General features: G+C 37.2%; 1 protein-coding gene across 1 annotated transcript in view; it reads right to left on the minus strand.

The window, feature by feature from the left end:
- MTHFD1L (methylenetetrahydrofolate dehydrogenase (NADP+ dependent) 1 like) overlaps nt 1–21266 on the minus strand; it is a 116554-nt gene that overhangs the window by 92057 nt on the left and 3231 nt on the right. Inside the window, exons 3-15 of the mRNA XM_072409272.1 lie at nt 19516–19566; nt 18440–18493; nt 18148–18266; nt 15011–15111; nt 14047–14186; nt 12618–12711; nt 11722–11795; nt 11542–11639; nt 10722–10895; nt 8548–8684; nt 6936–6982; nt 4623–4730; nt 4222–4296 (exon numbers count right to left, since the gene is read on the minus strand). Of these exons, the coding sequence (XP_072265373.1) occupies nt 4222–4296; nt 4623–4730; nt 6936–6982; nt 8548–8684; nt 10722–10895; nt 11542–11639; nt 11722–11795; nt 12618–12711; nt 14047–14186; nt 15011–15111; nt 18148–18266; nt 18440–18493; nt 19516–19566 (1272 nt within the window). The remainder of the gene's footprint in view (nt 1–4221; nt 4297–4622; nt 4731–6935; nt 6983–8547; nt 8685–10721; nt 10896–11541; nt 11640–11721; nt 11796–12617; nt 12712–14046; nt 14187–15010; nt 15112–18147; nt 18267–18439; nt 18494–19515; nt 19567–21266) is intronic.

Raw genomic sequence — 21266 nt, forward strand, 5'->3', positions numbered from 1 at the left:
TGATTTGTGCTAGGTTTATCAGTATTACACAGATTCTGCACAGCTCTCACACTAAGGCTACATACACACATCAGATGATTCTCGTCCGATAATCACCTCAGTACCAATATCGGACAAGAACCTGGCGTGTGTACAGGGCTCTTCGTCCTTGGATCCATCCTGGTGGATCCACGAATGATCATTTTGGAAGTGAAGGGGAGAGGGCTCTGTCGTACTCCCCATTCCCCTCTCCATAGAGTAAATCATGCATCATTCAGACAATTCACTATTCTCCCCAACCCCTTTTAGCTGGGTGCACCACCAGGCACTTTTCAGCAATCATGCAGCTGTTTTTCGGTGGTTACTGAATAGTTGGGTCACGGATACAGGGGCTTCCATTCACCTACAATTTCTCCCCACCCAGCTTAAAAAAAAATTCTAGGTGGAACACTGCAATCATTGAACGTGTGTACACGTGCCTGTAGAGCCTGGCTGATAACACTGGAAGATCGGTACACTGGAAGATCGGTGCTCTTCCAGTGTAGTCTGCAGAGTTTAGCTTTTAGTTTGACAGCCTTGTCCACAGGGCAGGAGATGCCAAGGAGATTCGGGGGCAGGTGAGGCCAATACCACAGGTACCCCCACCACACACACACACACAGTGTCCATTGCCTCATCTGCGTTCTGGTTTAACTTGAAGTATATGCGCATCAAATGCCTCTTTAAACACTTCCCTTTGATATTGTTATATAGTTGTTATATAGCGTCAGACACTTGATCTTTGTTTACCAGTTCGTTGCAATAAGACCTTCAAAAGGGCTAGTTAATGCATTTCATTGCAACCAAAACAAATGGGTTCTCTAATGCCATTTACATTGCATGTCCAATTTACATCTCACAACCCCTTTACTTACTTTTTAAAAATAAAAACAGAACAGCCAAAATAATTTAGTTTTTTACATTTTGGTGAAATATCAATCAGGTTATTAAAAGACTAGGTTGACAAACATCAAAGCTCACAAACAAACAAACACCACATATATGTCCCTAAAATCTTACAGAAAAAAGCCAAACCTTTGTCAATTCTGCTTAAGCGAGAAAAAGAAGTGTCTAATCGAAATCTTTTTGCGCAGTTTAGGTTTTCTCGCACCGTTGAAAATCAGATGGGTGTGGAGCCAAAGGTTAATGCATATTATTCTAGAATCCCCTAGTACCAAACAATGAACCTGGTGAAATGAAAACTCTTGTGAATTTCTAGTATTCCCTTTGCAGCAAAGTTCACTAGGTAAAATCAACAAATTCCTAGCAATGTGTGGTTCACAGAAAAAGACAGAAAGAGTGCACCTCACACATGGAGTCAGTTGGATTCTGTGCCAGAGGTATTTTTCTAGGATTAGAGAGAGTGGCACATCACAGGAAAAGCTTCAACTTCCAGCCTGCTGGTGATTAATAATCCTCTTATGAGTAAAAATCTTTCTAATGAATTGTAACCCCCCTTTTTAACAATTTCCAGATGTCAAAACAAAGGCACTCAAAATATTAGACAATTACCGGTCAGTTTTTTAACTCTTTAATTCAAGCTAATATGAGTTTAAAGGGGCAGAATCATTAAAACCCAAAACTATCTATAGGTAAAATGTTTAACAAGTACGAACAAAAAAAGGAATGAAGAAGAATGTAACAACTGCCATACTGGTAGATGTCTTCATATATAACTCATTTACTGCCCTGCTGACTCACACGCCTATTATTCAGTATCAGTCCTCTTTTGGATCAATCAATCCCACTTATTGTAAGCAAAGGACATCTAGAACTAATGTGTCAGCAAGCCAAACTAGGCTCATAACCAACAGAGGAACAGAACCTCATTATTTGGGTAGTGTTGGTCTTTTTTGTAGCACTCATCCACCTTTTGAAGAGTCACACAACTGGACTGAAAAAGTAAAAAAAAAAAAATGTGCATATAACAATAACTGGGAAGAAGGGGGATTAAACTGGAGCCAACATGGGCAAATTCAAATTTCAAAGCTGAACAAACACACAAATATGTGCTACATCAAACACGAACTCCCTTGCCAAAAATTGCACATCCATTTTTTTATTTTAATATGCTGCCTATTAAAAAAGTAAATCAGTAGATCAGCTTCACTAGGCAACAGTTCTCAGGTACTATGCAAAGAAGGCCCCTCCTAATACCTTCAGAACAGATTTCCCTTAACTGGCTCAAAGTTGTGTAGTAGCATGAGAGCCAGGTTTAGGGCCAGCCTATCGAAAAGTCATTATTCAGTAGTAGACTAAGGTCTGCCAGACTCCATTGCAGCATTGCTCTATTTTCTTTGGTATTCTTCATAGTCACTGTTTTGACTGTCTTGGAAATCTGGGTGCTTTCCGTTAACACATTTTCAGGTTAAAAATGTTCAGGATGGACACAAGATCAGACGTTTCCATCAGAGTTCCAGAGATACAAGCAGACACACAGTGGTATATAACATAATTTTAATGTATTCCCAAGTGCTCTATGAGCCCTGCACCATCATGCATTATTCTATGATAATTTCAGCAAAGTGTCTTCCTATAGTCCAATAAGACATCCTGTGATGGATCAACAGGCAGTATGACTAGGTGTGGGGGGGACTTTTAGTGGGTATTTGCATTTCACACTGACAATTCAATCATTTTTCTGAAGCTTCTGCCCAACTCCTATAATTGTAAGCTACAGAAATTGGATATATATTTAAAGATCCAGACAGCCTACCCAAGTTGCCAGTATAATGGGGCTATGCGGTCACAGAAAGGCTTTTGACATCCTTCTTAACCAAGGGAAACCAAAAGAAAAAAAAACAGCTAAGCTCTCTTCATTGTCCTAGATACAGAATTACTACCATTAGATAAATGTGACGGTACAGTATTTTTACCAGCAGTTACAAACTACTAACAGAACTAGCAAAGCCAATATAAGCCTACAAATGCGATTGTTACAATGAAAATTGCATTTTAAAAGTATGTAACATTTGTCAAATATAGGTTAGGGAGATCAAGATGCTGGAATAATTTAAACCATTCCACAAAAATATTTTGCTGTTTAAATCCCCAGTTAAATCAACTGCCAGGCATCATGCAACACACCCATTGTCCTGTCCTAAAAGGTAGGGTGCAGTCATTGTGTTGGCAATGAATCCACTGCCACCTAGTGGCTGGTAATTATTTTGTGTCAGCAATGCTAGTTTTATGCAGATACTGAAAAGTACAGTCAGCTAGGTCCTTTAATATGTAAACTATGTTGCACATGACTTAGAAATATTTAGCATTTGATTAATGAGAAAACAGGGTGAAAAGTCATGGAACTTGGTCCAGACATATGGAGTCTGGATTGGCTAGCTACTCTCTAGAGGTATGATTAAAACTGTAAAGCCCATAATGCTTTCATTATATAGCACTCAACCACAATCACTAAACAACTTTGTCCACAGGATTGTTATCTCTTATTCTATGTATTTTATATCACACAAACTGAAAGCACCGATAGTATATAAAGAAAATATCAGCCTCATTTCCACTATGATGTATCAAAGCTGCGTGTGACCTGTTCTGTATGACAAGCACATCTAAGCACACACTATTAGTACAATTACAAGATACAGAAAACATAAGCACATGTCTGAAGATATGAATATGGTAAGCATTGCAGCTTAGGTTTGGGAGCTATCTTGTGGGAAGCCCAAATATTTGTACAAAAATAGTTACAAGAGACAAAAAACTACTTCTGAATTTTTGAAAGGAGGGCAGCAGCAATAATATTGCAAAAATGCTCCTGCCAAAACAAATTTACATTTGGGATAGTTTATGCGTGTGCTAGAACTTCAGTTAGTTTTATTTCAGTCAGTGTCCTAGAAGATTTATAGAACATAAAGTGAGGGGGAATGCCTCCATAAGAACCATTTCTGTCATAGTGGGGAAAGTTTAAAATCACTGTCAGAATGGTCATCACACACAACTTCCGGTCCAGGTGAGAGATTTAGAAATAGAACATTCTATTCTAAAAATCTAATTTATATAAAACAAACCACACACACTTGGCTGGAGTGGAATTCTTATGCTTGGAATATTTTTACATCCTAAAAATTTACCACTGAAATCTATTTTAAAGCAAATTTATTTTCTTCATTTTATTTTATAGTATATACATACATTCCATGTTTAGGTCATTAACGATTTTAAAAGGTAAATTTGTTGCCAACTAACCTTTAAACGTGCAATTTGGATTGGAGAAAAATTTCGGACTCCATTAATAGAAGGAACAAGTCTGTTATATAAGGCCTGAAAAATAGAAGTGCATGTAAAACTTCAGGAAATAAACAGTGCATACAAAATAAAGTCTTACATGAATACAGTGTTCTCCCCAGCCCCTTTTAGCTGGGCGCACCACCCGGCACATTTAAGTAACCACCCGGCTGTTTTTGGGTGGTTACAGAACAGTTGGGTCATAATACAGGGGCTGCCACCCGCCTAAAATTTCTTCTCACCCAGCTTAAAAAAAATTCTGGGCTGAGCACTGGAATATGTAATATATTATTCCGACAAAGCACAAGCTAATAAGGATAAGTGGTAATAGCTGTAGCTCAAACCAATAAAGAACCACTCACCTTATCTGACTGAGTGTTCTCATGCAGAATCCTGGCATCTATGGCAGCTGCCAGCAAATTATTGGCTGCTGAAATAGCATGAATGTCACCAGTCAAGTGCAAGTTAAACTGAAAAAAAAGAAATGTCAGTCAATATACATGGGGACACTGAATTATCATCAACTGTTAGAATAGACAAGAACTGCAATTTTTTACATGAAGTGGTATTTAAATACACTTTTTTAGAATGACCGCACACCATTTCAATTTTCTCAAATTAGGTGCTCAGCATCTAAGGTGTTGTGGTAAGAACCTGCCATTTGCAATTGCTGCCAAGCCAAAAGGGTCTCAGCAACCATACATTGACACCTGAAATGCAAGGCACTATGGCTATAAGTATTAAAACCTGCGAGGCGTTAGTACGGACAACCTCAATTCACATGTTAAACAGAAGACATCAAACATAGGCTTTGAAGAAAAGACCAATTTACAATGAGCAAGACAATGCGCACAGTTCTCCTTTACAGTTTTGCAGACATTCCATTGTCTAAGCCATGCTCCTTTACAAATAAACAAAATTTAGTTAATAAAAAACAAAATACATCATTTCTGATTTATTAAACTTTCTGATCTAAGATATAGCGTAAAGATCATAATGCAATTACCAACAAAAATTTGAAATGGTTCTTTAGTCCACAGAACACATCAAAGGTTAGCGATGTAAAATGCAACATGCCAGGTCTCTTACAATGTGCTTTTTTTTTTTACAAAGGATTCATTTTAATTTTGTATCTTCTGTTCTGTAAGATACCTGTAGTATGTCAACAGTAAGTGCAGCAGCCTGTCCCTTAGACTTTGAAAAGACCATCAAAGGCCACGTGGCCATCCTGAAATGTGGAAGCCATGCCTTTATTAGGCAGGCTAAGACAAACAAAAAGCCCTTAGGCTGTATTAGACGTCATAAACAAGTGACATTTCAGTGGTGAGACAGACCACCACCTACTCTCACTCGGATTCCTAATCCTGCATCTCTCTGGCAGGCATTTCTCTTCCCATAAGTCTTTCCCTTAACTCTATCACAATTCTTTGCATGAGATTACTATTACTGCACCTATAACCATACTGACATATGGCTATTTACATTATCTTTATTTAGATGGGGACTATCGCTGTACATACCAGCCCTACTCCTCAGAACAGATTCTAAAGCATGCATCTAAATTGGAACCTGTAGATTTAGTTCCTCTCCAACGGTATATAATTACCTGCTAATTGATACAAATACTCGCATTGTATGTATTATAGTGGTATGTATTATAAAGATATATATACACATATACAATTTGAATATTTAATATTAAGTAGTTTGCCTAGACTGAATATAACATTATGATATTGATTCCTTTATGAGCACCAACTACAACCTGAACTATTTCAGTGATCTTGTTATACCACTTTAACACTTCCTTCTGGTTTTGTAACCATTACCTGTCACTTCAAACATAAGTACTTTTTTCACAAAACTGACAATGCAAGATATATAATGAGTATACATGATCCATTTTTAACTTGGCATATCGGATACTAAATTATGAACTTATAATACATAAATATATGGCACCAATACTATTCATTCTAAAATTCAATAGTATGTGCTATTATGTTTTAAATAATTTTTCATAGTCATACTTACCTGCTTATCAAGAAATTTTGGATGTTTGTATAATTTTTACATTATTTTTGATTGTTTGAACTGTATTTGTTGTTGGTATCTCTTATAAATCACGCATAGACCGTAGAGCCCTCCCAGCATCAAACCCCCGGGGGGGGGGGTTTGGCGAAATGCGTCATGTGACGCATACCTTTGATCATTTAATTTTTAATTTATTGTATAGTTTAGTTATCCCAACCTTGTGAATGTGAACATCATAAGGATTGTATTTTTTAATTATGTATGAATCAATATTGTATAAACACAAAATATTTTGCATTTTTGAGCCTCAAACCTCATTCTTTATACCATTTCACGAGAGTTGGCTCAAGCATACATAAATAGGTAAGAGAGAACAAACCCATCTCTTACCTCTTTTATAGAGATAATTTATGTATTCTTACAAACAATTTCAATAAAAAAACCTGGTAAAGAAAAGGTAATTCCATAGTTTTTGCTGCTCGTATAGAACAAGCATGCAGTGAGAAACATTAAAAATACTGCATGTGTTCTGGGTCAGTGACATTTATTGTTGAAGCCTTTGAATCGGTCTGACTTTCACGTGACTAGCATTCAGCATGTGGACAAACACTCTGAAACACTCTGCCTGTTATTGTATTTACCTCTTCCATAGGAATAACTTGAGCATAACCGCCTCCCGCTGCACCACCTATAATATAGGACAAACAGAACACTAATAAAAAAACAAAAACAACAAACTATGCATGTTTATACAATAGGGTCAATTTGTAAATATTTTCACCCAAATTTTATCGAAATGTACACATTTATCAAAATAAGATTTCATTAGAAAATGTGCCAAATAAACTTTTACTCATTTATACATTTTTCTAATTGAATTCGATGTATGAAAAGGTGAAAACATTTATAAATGGACCTCCTATGCATCAGAAAGACTTAAGTAAATTTTACAAATAAATTATACAACAAAAAGTGCTGCCTTCAGTTCAGTTTGAGAAACATGTGCATATGGACAACAAAACTGTCAAAGAGTATGTTGACAGAGGGCTTTTTCTGAATGTGGTTCCTATTACATGCAATTGTAGCCTTAACACACCTAAGGTGATCACAAAACTGTTATATACAAAATATATGGAAAGGCAATGAAAGGAGGGAAACCTTATTGGTAACTACAAAGTCATAGGTAAAAAGGTTAACTTTGCATATATACTCATCTGGATTAGATAAGATTAGATAAGAAAAACATGAAACATGGATTAGTCAATTTAAGCACCAATTGGTATTTTCCACATAGAATCCTGTGTACAGGATCTGATACAAAAACAAAAAGCTTTTAACTTGTAAATACCCAACTACTGGAACCATAGACAGGTAGTCCCTGGGTTAAGGACATTGGACGACTCCTAGATACGAACCGGGCTTCCCTGCTCCCTTCTGTGCAGGTCAGATGCTTGGGGGGGGGGGGGGGGTTTGCATGACTTGCAGAAGAAATCTTCTCTCTGCAAGGTCTTGCAACTCTTTAATGACCCAGGACAAACTCTGCAGTTGTTTCTCTTTGCGTATCAAAGCACAGATCTGAGCCTGCAATGGGAGTGTGTGGCAGTTTGTGTCCAGCAACACAGCTTGCCCACTTCCTTGAGCCTGGGATTTGTACAAAGGGACGTGGTCCCGCTGCTCTGGTCGGTGCACCGCCGCAGCGCCCCCCCCAACGGGGTCCTTTTCCTGTCCCAGCTGGAGCCCCGGACCACCAAAACTTTCTCGCATACAACCGGTTAGTGACTGCTGCTATAGGACATTTACATGCATGACATTGTTTTGTACAAAACCCTAATGGTAGTATCATCATAGTGACTTCAGCAGAAAGCAGATAAAATTTTTTGTGATTAGTAATTCAAAGCATGCCTATGTTGATCATGGTCATTATACATAGTGTTCCTGGTTGGTTCCAGGGCCTGAAGTGCCTACCCACATGTTCCATGCTATGGCATCTGCTGATCTAAACAGAGCCAAAAATGGTACCCAACTTCTTCTGAAAATAAGTTGGGTTTAGTTTCCTAATGAACAAAACTTCTAGGCATTTACAATATAGCCTTGTAAAGCATTACATACTGTATATGGGTGGAGGTTTTATTTTAGAAGACAAGTTATCTGTGCTAAAATGTAAAGACATTTACCTGCAAGAATATATTTACCAAAACAAATGCTTTTTAGGCACTTTTAGATTTATTGAAAATAAAACATATCTAAACTTACCTTTAACTCCAAAAGTAGGCCCTTGTGAAGGTTGTCTTAAGCATGCAAAAGAATTTACATTTTTATGTGCAGTGAGTGCTTGTACCAGTCCGATCGTAACTGTGCTTTTTCCTTCACCAAGAGGCGTAGGTGTTATACTAATAGTGAAGGTAAAAAAGAAAAAAAAATTGTCAAATGAATTTACAGTAATCACTGCGGGATGGTTCTACTTGCAAAATAAAATGAAAAGGTCAGAGTTGCTACAAGAATGAATGAGGCTTCTGTAAGCTGTACCTGTTTAAGCAGAACACATGGCTTTCATTTAAACTGTTTAGTGTGAGACACAATAGGAATCAACTATTCTTCTGTCAAGAAATCTAAAACCTGAAGTGAATTCCTAATGTAGTTCTTATGCAACCACAGAGCCAAGGTATTTTTTTTTTTTACTTAGTTTAAAAAAAAAAAAAAAAAAACTATCAGTGATGGAGCTACTTTAGATGATCTTCAGGTGCCCTGGGATGTCCGAATGAATCACTGACAATGAAAAAAAAAAAAAATCACACCATCGTTATACTTAAAAGGCAAATGCAGAGAAAATTAAAACCCCAAAAGACACAATAAATATGTGAACCTAAAACTAAGATGTTACAATATGTAATTGAGCCACTAATCATTGGTTTTTAGCAGTATGTGGAAAAACCTATGTGTATTTAAGGGAAAGCAAAACAACAAAAAAAGAAGACCTGTAAAGCATACAAAATCAGATCTGCCACCAGTTTCATGCTCAACCAACCAGTCAGAGAGCTTATGTCAAAAATGCTACATGTTAGCCCCTGCTCATGTGACAAACAAATCCATGTTCATTTGAAAACAAAGTTGCAATGGTTAAAAGAGAAACAATTGTAACTGTAAAATAGGCAAATATTACACTAATTTAGGTGAATACTGATCACTAGATACAAGGACTACAGTAAATCCTTTCATACATAGGGCAATTTTTAAGTATTTACTAATATTTAATCACTTTCATAATGCAATATAATCACTTTCATAAAGCTCTGATCATGGAAAATATGAAACCGTTAAAAGGTAACATACTACTAGTTTTGCTATAAATTTATGCAGGAATTCTGGTAGGCTGCTTTAATTAATCTGGTTTTGGATTACAAAAACTATCACACAGACAATATTTAGAAGATTACAGCGAGTATGGCCAGCAACTGCATGCTTGGAATATAGCACTCCCACATGTGCTATACATCTTAAATGTGCCCTGATCGTCATTAAGGGGATGAAAAAGAAATGCAATGGCAGCAAAGTGCACCACAATTGCATGTGTGATATGATCAGCTGTCCACTGCAACACACTGAACAAATAGAAACATTACAATAATACACACAATTTAACATGCATTTCTGCTATATAAAGGTGTTGTATTTATGTAGGGCATACAAAAGAAGCTACATAGGAGTTTGGATAGAATATCAACAAAACCACAGTAACAAAACAACAATAAAAGCCAAGTTTAACAAAATTGTTATAAAAAGTTAGGAATGTATCTGCTCATTAATCATACAGAGCATACAAAGCTTATACAGTAAGGTTCTGTACACTGGAATATTTGGGCTACCCATCCAATTTAGGTCAGTTCAGTTTTTTTATGCATAAAAGGGGTAGACATAACCACTTTCATCTGCTTTATTATGCAATATCCAATTCTAATAGGAGGAGCAATTGTCTTCTAAACCAGATTGTTTTCTGTAATTACAGCTCATCTGCCCAATATGAGCGACAGTTTCACCCTGATGGCTCAAACAGGGTGTGTTTATCCCAGGGACATGCTACAATCATGGCTGTGGACAGCTGACGTACAGTGCATTTAGACCTCATTTGTGAGTGTATACAAAAAATAAAACCTAGAAACTTAGTAGTGTAGACCTGTTTTCAAGTTTAGAAGTGACTACCAAGGAATCCATAACAATAGGTGAAGGCACAGTCATATGATATCTTCCCACCTTTGAAAAACATTTAAGTTATCTAGAATCCCAGCATGGATGTAATGTAAACATAAATAGCTATTTACCAACAGGAAAATTAAACCCAACATTTTAGCAGCTGAACAATTTATTCTAAAAAAAAAAAAAGGTCAGGTTGTTTAAAAAAAAAAAAAAGAACCCAAAATGAGTATTCTTACCCTGCAACTAAGACATATTTTCCATCCGGCTGTTCTTTTAACCTTTCCAGAAGAGACAGGCGTACTTTGGCTTTGGTGCGGCCATACATTTCAAGTTCATTTGAAAGCAATCCTATCTCCTTGGCAAGTACATCAATAGCTTTTGGACTCTGTCTTCGAGAAATCTCTATATCACTAGAAGAATCAAAATATGGAGATCAATTGCTTTAGCTTGCCAGCAGTATACAATTTATCCCATAAAGAAAAGCAACAATCTGTCCGTACTTATTTAACTACTGGTGAAGTAGAAATCTAAAAACACATGTATGTCCATGATTACCACACCAAAAGGTTGAAATGATTGACAGATTTGATATCATTCAAACAAACAGGGCTCAATGTTGTGGACAGTTATGTACGGGAGGATCCAGCTGTGGAAGCTATGTCAAAGTATGTGTTACATGAATAGAGATAATATGGAGCGCCCCCTCCCTATCACCATGCTAATGTACCACGAACTATAGATATAGTAGTTTACCAGAAATTTATTATTAGCAAGTTAGTTTTTTTTTAAGGGTTTTCCAATGTTTAAAAGGCTGGTAACATTGTCTATTGAATTTTTGTCTGGTGATAGACGTAAAAGTCCCCTCCCCCACAATTATTTTCTGTCCTGTTGGTCAAAGGTCAAATTTCTCAGAAGTGGCGGGAGCAGCAAAAAAAATCATAAGTGGAATTATTACTACCCCACAAAACAAGAAAATATATTTTTAGCTTTAAATATAGTGTTTCTACAGAAATGTGTAAGTGTAAAAGTGTAAGAAAATGTGGCAAAACTACAGACCTGGGTACAGGAGAAAGTGGCTGAAGCTTTAAACAGCGAAGGTTCCACTTCTTATACGTCTGAGATTCCAGCCATCTTTTACTGCTTTCTGCTAAATTCTGTTTAAAGAGAAAGTTGTCAAAACTCAGAAAACCCTGGTATCGCTTTATACCCCAAAATGTGTCAAAGTGATAGACTGACCTCCATCCTCAGAGCTGCCATCAGGGGTCCAACCTCTTGGCCAATTAATCCATCTTTACCTTGCTCAAAACCACCTGAAGAAGCACAGCAGAACAACGTTTTTTTTTTTTTTTTTATGTTGTTCACCCTATTAAAAGCCTTTTCTTATGGGAAGGGAATATTTTCCCAATATAGAATGAAGGCACCTTATGACTACCTTAAAACTAACTGGAGTCAAGATTTTCCCAACTAAACTTGAAGCTTGGGGAGGGAAAAAAAACAAACCCTTTGTGGGTATAAAAATTATACAGATTACACTTTTGGCTTAGAGTGAGACATTGTTATAAGAAAGGTAGGTATATTACAAAAGCTTTACGTGGAATTTGTCTTTTACAGCTGAAAACATACATTTACAAGTAAGTGACTTTTCTAGATTATTGCATTTTATGCTCGAGAAGAAATGGCCCAAAGAATAAGGTACACAAGTCAACATTTTAGGTTCTTTTCTGTTGCAATGGTTCACCTACTCTGTATGCAGATTTACAATTAAGTGTATAGGCAATACCAATAAAACCAATAGGTCTGCACAAGCTACAACCACAGCACTGATTATTGGTCCTTGAAGTGAAAGGTCAGCAACAATTAGGCTTTGCAATTAGCTTAACATGTTGTCAGGGCTTTAAAATGGTTGTTTTCCCAACTATAAATTAGTCAGGAATGTTTTTATTATTTTATTTACCTGGGACATGTGTTCATGGAATCCATTTAAAGGCCCTGACTGAAGTTTTTGGTTTAAGCTTGCAAAATGTAAGTGAATGTATTTGTACGACTAGCAAGCAACAAATTTGCTAATTACTGACATATGAAAGTTTTCTTTTATTATTTCAGCCTACAACTACACTGGTTATGGCACTTACCTGCAAAGATGACAACTGTTCCAGGTATTATCCAGCTAACAGGAATCTCCTGAGGTTTTGTACTTCCAATCACAACAATTTCAGCTGCAGCAAGCTGAAAAAAGTCAGCTAGATTTAGTAGCATAAACTGCAATACTGTAAATAGGTAAAAAAATATATATATATATATATATATATATATAGTCAGCGAATCTGACATTCACCGAAACATTCCCTGGTAGAAAATCCTCCAGGTCCATGTATTTTAATGGCAGAAATGGTTTCCCCATCACAGAATATTTCTTGTCAGATTCACTGCTTTATAAATAAACACCACCAGAGTACACCACCATAATACAAGCAGTATAAAAAGAAATAAAATGGGAAAATATGCACAGTGAGCACTGCAATGGATGTTTCATACAGAACATCATATCAAGGATTGATGCTATATTCGGATTTTGCAAAAAGAACAAGCATTCATAATTTTGCCAAATATGCACCCCTTCTAATCTTGGTTTATATCATTATCAACATTGCAAGTTTTTTGTTTTTTAAACTGCTTCCTTCTATGCAGAGAAAAACAAAAAATTAAAACTGAATTTACAGTTATGGTACTAAATTGTCTTTATATCATGGAATCTGCTGGCTCCAAGAGGATGCAGGCAGAACTTCAAGTTACAAAAAGTATTTCCACTTAACCACTTCCAGCCAAAGTTTTTGGGCAAAGTTTGACAAATTCTGCCTTCTGAATGGCACTGGCACTGTTCAAGTTCTCCAAGAGACCACCGCTTTCTATTTTCTCCCTATTAACAAAACTTTTTTTTTTTTTTTTAAATGGAAACAATTTATAGAAAGCTTGTTTCTGGAAGATGGGTGCATTGACACAACTTTTAACTATGCCTACTACAAGCTCATGTAACACATAGGGATGGGATGGTAATTTTGCAGCATTGGTTTTGAACTGGTTTGAATTGGTTATGACCCGTAAGGTCAATGCATAATTTGATTCAGTTCGACTATTCTCGATTTAACAGCAATACAGGTATAGGAGGCAACCTACATGTACACCACAGACACAGCCTGAAGGAAGTCTGAATCCAAAAGTAATGTTAGAAAACTAAACTATGACTATAGAGTGTTATCCAACCAAGTGATTCTTAAAACAGAATTTCTAAATATAAGAGGTGCACAAAAAGGTTCTGCAAACATTTTTTACAGAATGGGCTGAGTTTCTTTTACAATTCTTAAAAGATTGTTTTTATTTGCCAATTTTAGATACGAATAGTGCAGAGATTATGTAAAAATGTTATAGGACATTACATTGGCAAACATGCAGAGGTCAGCACTATACATCCTAGGTAAGTTTTCTAGAATAACTCCAGACAACAGATGCTAGGACTCCACAAAAAAGGTGTAGCTGCTGTAAATTTCATCCTCAGCATTGTACCTTGTTCTGCAGCTGTTTGGACTGCCATGAGCTAAATGTACACACAGCATCTTTCTTCTGCAGCAGATAGTTTAGAGGTGCCTCCAGGGAACCATCAGAACCAACAATTAACACATTCTTCCCCTCTAATGAGATGTTCACTAAAGAAGAAGCAAATATTAGCCATTAAAATGGAATAGAAAAATTGTAACATTAAAACACAAAATAAACATTAAATGTCAAATACCACAATTAGAGAAGCTAAAAGTATAGCAATAGAAAAAAAATTTATGAAATTGATTGTGGATTGACACATGCTGACTTTTAGTTTTATGTGGTCATTCTGAAACTTGTTTATCTTGAAATTGTTTAAATACATTTTTTTATAAAGTATATACTGGCCACACCCACCATCTGTGGAAGGCCAATGTAGTTGCTAGTACCAACCCTTTTTTCTAATGCCATGTGTTGCATGCTATAATACACATGCCTTGCTATTGTGCACTGAGGTGCCATTAAGTTACTTGCAGCACAATAACACTTGACCAGCATTATAATACATTCTGGTAATGCATGGAGTGCATTAAAGTAAGCTTTACCACAATGCCAATATCTAAATGGGTCCTAAGTATCTGCAAGAACTAACAGTATTGTAGGTAGGCTGCAGGCTGGCAGAATGCAATTTTTCCAATATTTATGATACCAAGAGGCAAAGAATAGAGCTTTTGTAAGTGCGTAGATAATTCCAAAATACCAAATACTACTTGTGTGGCAATGTGGTAGGTGGACACAATGCAGGGAAGCATGGAATGTTTATTATAATTTAAGGGGGGTGGGGGGCCTAAGACAAAAGGGTCTCAAATAATTTATAAATGAAACATTCTTAAAGTCACCCAATGCTAGTGAGTTGGAGTTTTAAGTAAATGCATGTCCCTTACAAAGCAATAGTCTTAGGCGTGTTTACTTCTGCTGTCATATTACTTACCCAATTGTTCCATGAGCCTTACAACACCTTTAGCAGTGGGTGAAATGAACGCCACCTCAGCATTCTTGCGGACCATCTTCCCCAAATTGATATCAGTGACCCTGAAATTAAAAAACAGATTTAAAGAAAAGAGAAACCCATTTTTACTCTGCATTGCATTATTGCCAGTATGCTTCTATATTGTGACAAATACATTTTTTTTTTACAGAATAAGTGGAATGGACAATGAGTGCAGAGGAATTCAGAGCCAAAAATACACTATGTTAAAAATGAAGGTAGTAGCACTCTATATATGTGCAAAAGAAATGGATCTGTACTTGCAGTGTGATAAAATGTAAAAAAACAAGAGACAATTTTTATTGCAAAGATGTATGTTTTTTTTTTTTTTTATTTCAATGCTTTTTGGAAAAGCTGTGTTACCTTAACTACCCAATCAGATGGAAGGAAAAAAATAAGTAATCAGAATGTTTTCTGGCACAAAATATGGTAATTCAAGTTCAGGAAACAGTCTATACGCCATAAAGTAGGTAAAACACCACCAAGTTTATAAACTAATGTTGGATTATTAGTAGGCTTCCAAATTTTTTGCCTGTATTTTTATTTCGGTAAAACAGAACAGTTTTGCTAACTGATTTATGGATAACATCTATCCCTTTTCTAATGGCAAGATCACAACCCCACTGAGTAGGCATATTTGCCTGGAACAGAATTTTGATACCAATTTCTTAAGATTTTTAGTCTGCGAAACATGTGTGTGTCTGAAACATATTCTTCTTATTCCCTGAAATATTTTAGTGAATATAAAGAACACCCTTTTACAGGCCTATAAAATCATTGAAATTAAAAGAAGTAACTTTAGAATTGTTTTTCTTGGATACCTACCATTTTCCACATTATTCATTTTATCTTTCATAAAAATTTTTCCATGATTGTTGTTGGTAATTTGTATTGAATAAATATTCTGTTTTAACTTTAAAAATATTTTTTTGAGGGTGCTTTAAAAGTCCAGCTTTCCTCTTTGAACCTTTTCCCGGTTCCATATACATAGGTTTCTGTTTGGGATTTTTGATACCTTGGGACTTTAATTTATCCATTTACTGGATTTTTTTATCTATTCAGATACCTGTACTCATTATCTAATCACAAATCATTTTCAATTATACATCTGCAGTCCAACACCTACAGTGACACACAGCTAGATCTCCTTCTCTGCCCAAGACATTGCCACAGCCCTGTTACTCTGGATGAAGTCTCTTCTGTCATCATCTCTATCTACTACCTGTCTGCTTGACCTAATGCCCTCTGCATCTACTCTGTGCCCATTCCTCCACCCTGGCCCCTGCCCAGACCAAACTATTCAACCTCTCCCGTTCTACTGGTAAATACCCTTTCAGCTTTCAAACATGCCATAATTCTCCCTATCCTAAAGAAACCCTCACTGGACCCCTTCTTCATACCCTCTTACTACTATCCTATCTCCCTTCTCCCATATGTCTCTAAACTTCTTGAACGTCTTGTCTACCAAAGACTCACCAATTACCTGAGCACCAACTCTCTCCTTGACCCTCTCCAGTCTGGTTTTAGAGCTGCCCATTCCACTAAAACAGCCCTTACTAAAGTGGCCAATGACCTCATCAGAGCTAAGTCTCAAGGCAACTTTTCCCTGCTCCTTCTCCTTGATCTTTCCTCTGCTTTTGACACTGTTGATCACCCCCTTCTAATACAAATCATGCGCTCCATTGGTATCAGTGACACTGCTCTCTCTTGGTTTGCTTCCTATCTGTCTGATCACTCCTTTCAAGTTTCTTTCAATGGTAACTTCTCCTCTCTCACTCTCCTCCCTGTTGGTGTTCCCCAAGGGTCAGTCCTTGGACCAGTTCTCTTTTCTCTGTACACCTCCTCTCTCAGTAGTCTCATATCCTCCTTTGGCTTACAGTAACATCTGCATGCTGATGACACTCAAATCTATCTGTCCACTCCTGACTTGTCTCCCTCAGTCCTGGATAAGGTCTCATGCTGCTTCTCAGCCATCTCATCATGGATCTCATCATTTTTGGAACTCAACCTGGATAAAACAGAACTCATCATCATCCCCCCCCTCAAATTCCAAATCTCCCCCTGACATACATCTAACTGTTAGCAACACTGGTATCCGGCCCTCCCCTCAGGCACGTTGTCTTGGTGTCACCTTTGACTCTGCCCTCTCATTTACCCCCATATTCAGAACATTTACAGGTCCTGTCACTTTCACCTTTGCAACATCTCCAAAATCCACCCCTACCTGTCCCCTGAGACCACCAAACTCCTTGTACATGCTCTTATCTCTTGTCTGGACTACTGTAACCTCCTCCTCTCTGGTATTCCACTAACCCGACTCTCTCCTCTACAATCTATTATGAATGCTGCAGCCAGACTCATCCATCCTTCCCACCACATCTCTTTGCAGATCTCTACACTGGCTTCCTTTTAACCTTAGAATCAAATTCAAGCGCCTGTGCTTTCAAGCGCCTCCACAGTTATTGTCCCACTTATATTTCTGACCTGGTAAAAAAGTACTCCTCCAGCCGCTCTCTCCGCTGCTCCAATGACCTACTAATGACTTCCCCACTCATAACCACATCACACACACAGATACAACACTTCCCTAGAACTGCCCCGACTCTCTGGAATGGTCTTCCTCGTCCTATTTGGCTTGCTCCTATTTTCTGCTCATTTAAAAGAGCACTCAAAACCTATTTTTTTTAAACTTGCCTACCCATCTTCTTCTGTCTTTTGAAACCATCACTACTTCCCAACACTACATATCTCCCATCCTATTGTATGTAAATTCCCCCACGTACTAGAATGTAAGCTCTTAGGGGCAGGGTCCTCTCCTCCTGTATCACTGTCTGTATTAGTCTGACATTTGCAAGCCCTATTTAATGTACAGCGCTGTGTAATATGTTGGGGTTATATAAATCCTGTTTATTATTAACAATAATATTAATAATAAAATCTAGGAAATCTAAAAAACTAAGGCTCCATGCTAAAGGGTAAAGTTAATCTGTGATTCACAGGGCCCATGGATACGAGTTTTTGTCCCATCTGAGCTTATGAATATGGAAGTTGCCTGTCAAAAACATGTATATTTTTCTTACCCATCAACATCTTTATCTGGTATGACTGCATTTAGAACTCTAAGGCTGGGGTTAGCCAAATGAAGGACTACTCCATGGACTTTAGGATCTTCATTGAGTTTAAGGATTTCATCAATGACCTGAAACAGTAAACAGCAAGCATTAGATTGCACTAGCTAAGCTATGTCAGTGAACACATAGGCAGCAACCAGTGCTTCTAGGCAGCAACTACAACTTCTAGCACAATCTGCTGTGGATTGCTACAGAAGAACTGAGGAACATTCTAAATCAATGCTACAGAACAAACACTAACCTCTTGCTCGGTGCTCCCTTGTGGTAGACATTTGTGAAGGACATCCACACCTAGCTGTTAAGAAACAGTAGTAACAATATACCTTTAGTACTTTTGAATTTGTAATTTACTTATCAGTAAATAGGCATGTACCACCAGAATAAACTACAAGGGGTACCGATATTCCTGTTTGAGGGAGAATATCATATTACATTTACATCTCAGGGTCCCATAACTTTACGCTTTTCCAACACTACAACTTCCATCCAACGTGTCAGCAATCAGTGAAAATGATCAGAAACTATCAATTAACTGTGAAGTTATGTGTATCTCCAACACATGCCATTCTCCCTTATTATATTGCAATAAAGTGCACTAAGAAATGTGTTATATAAGATGATGTACATATAAGTGAACAGTTTTAAATGCCAAATTATTTTTATTTGTTCATGCAGATCTGACACAGGACAGCAATGCTGTGCAGAAAAGGAGATTTAATGCTCTGCAGTTCCGTAATGCCTATAGGGAAGGATCCCACCCACATCCAATGTCTTGTCAAAAAAAATAAGGCAGCCGACTGAAACTCATCTGCCATCTTCTATTGCTAACAGTTGGTTCTTTGAACTGTTGCAAGAACAAATTTATGTACTTAAAATTGTTTGCAAAAGTATTACATTTATTAACGTTTGTGAATACAAAACTTAATGTGAACTTTATATAGTTTATTTCAAAAATAATCATTTAAAATATGATATCTATTTAAAACCATTTCCTTTATTTGTACTTTATCTTTTTGCCTAGAGTTCATATTCAAGATATAACCTGTTAACGCATTTCTTTGTGCAGTGTATTGGAATATAATACAGTGGAAAATAAGCAAATGCAGATTTTTCTTTAGGTACATCATCTCAGAAAACATGAATGGTTAGCACACAAATATTCTTAATATTAATCATTCCCCCCTTCTCTTAAAGGTTTGCTTGTAGTAACTCCAGCCCACTGTATCATCCATAGGTTTATACTGAACAATTTAAATCACAAACACAGAAGAGCACAAATAACCCAAAAACCAATCATTGTAAAAGCATTAATCTTACCTCTTCTGCAAAATTTTTGGTTGTTTGCAAGGTCTGATCATCCTCATTTTCCTTAAAATTAAATGAAAAAAAAGTGAATAAAAGAATAAAACAAAAGAACATTTATGCAAAGTATTTCAAAACCATGCTTGTATGGGTGTCTTGTTTTTTACCAGTCACAACAAACTCCTCAAACAAAATTAGTATGTATCTCTTACAATTGTGTATCTACTTGCAAAGTAGACTAGCGGGCAGCAATCCCATACAACATGAAAAGAATCTGTTTCACAGAGCAGCCATATATGATTTAATATTCATATATCATTCCTACGTGTAACACCACTTTATGGGAAACACATAAGGGATATGTGGGGGACCCCTTCCTGAAAATATTATTTGTTTTACGGTCCCTGCTTTGAATGCTTAAAGTCACTGAACATAAACATATAACAATGGAGTCAGGACACCTAACCTGTGTACTTATTTCAGGTCAGCAATGCAAGTTAGTGAAACCACTTGATTTGCAACTTTGACAAGCAGAATATTCAGGAGAGAGGTCTGCACCAACAGCCGCCGTGTGGTATCCCCTCATTACAGGTTCCCTTCAAAAGCATAACTGTACTTCATTAAAATTAGCATACGAAAAGGAAAAACTGCAATTTTCACCTAGCCGTGACTAGAAGCCACCTTAAAATAAGAATAATGTAACAGCAGTCATCTCTGTTAGATCTGTTACCTGTTCAACTTTTATTGTTTACTGTGTACCCAATGGCTAGATTTTCCTTTACTCCTTGCTATGGTGATTCAAACCCGATTCAAACTAAAGAAGTACAGCCAATTACCTTCTGGTATTTATAAAGTGCCAACATACGGTATTACAAAGTACTTAACAGGGACTAGAGTCATGTTGCGGTCCTAGAAGCTTACAATCTAACATCCAACTAATATAAAAGGTGGGAAGAAAATTGAATTTGCAGTATGTGTTTTGGATGTGGAAGGAAACCAAAGTGTTAGGTGGTTGGGCTTTTTAATAACTGACCACTCAGAACCCCTAAAGTATACATCATTATTGGCTGTTTGTTATGGAGACACAGGTCCTCTGGGAAGGCATAATGTAATCTAAAATTGATATCCCAGGAAGGAAAAGAAGCCACATGGAGGAAAGGTAGGGAGTATGTAGACACTCCAGGAGGAATATATCTATCTATACATTCCTTTTTGGTCTACAGCCTATTACCTTAACATACATTTTGGCTATCATCCAGTTCTTTTATTGGTCTGTCTTTAGCGTCTTGCTGACCATGCTATGCTCACCAGGAACTGTCTTTGTGGCCAGCAAGAAGCCAGTGTTTAAGCCCTATTCAAGTCCACTATTGCAGTGGTTGCCAACCTTTTCAGACCTAAGGACCACTAAATGCACGGACTCCAGACCTCACAGGGAGCCGTGTGTCACTCGAATGGGAAGAAACTTCCCTCAGAGTGATGTCATGATGCCAGAGCCCACCCACTCTCCCATTACAGGTCAGAGCCAGAGACACAACCCGCCCACTGCCCTGAACCCGCAATCCATACGAGAGACATGGTCTGTAGCTCTGGCGGGTGCGCACCGCTGCACTAGTGAACCAACAAGTGTGTGTACCACAAAAGAGTGGTGCATAATATATAGGTCTGTGCAAGTCTAGAGACTAGAAGTAACTAAACTTAGAGAACAGTCAATGTTATGTGGACCTGATGGACAGACATTCATTCCAGTGTTCATTACCATGATCTGT

This window comes from Pyxicephalus adspersus, chromosome 4, assembly GCF_032062135.1.
Source record: "Pyxicephalus adspersus chromosome 4, UCB_Pads_2.0, whole genome shotgun sequence".
NCBI lineage: Eukaryota > Metazoa > Chordata > Amphibia > Anura > Pyxicephalidae > Pyxicephalus > Pyxicephalus adspersus.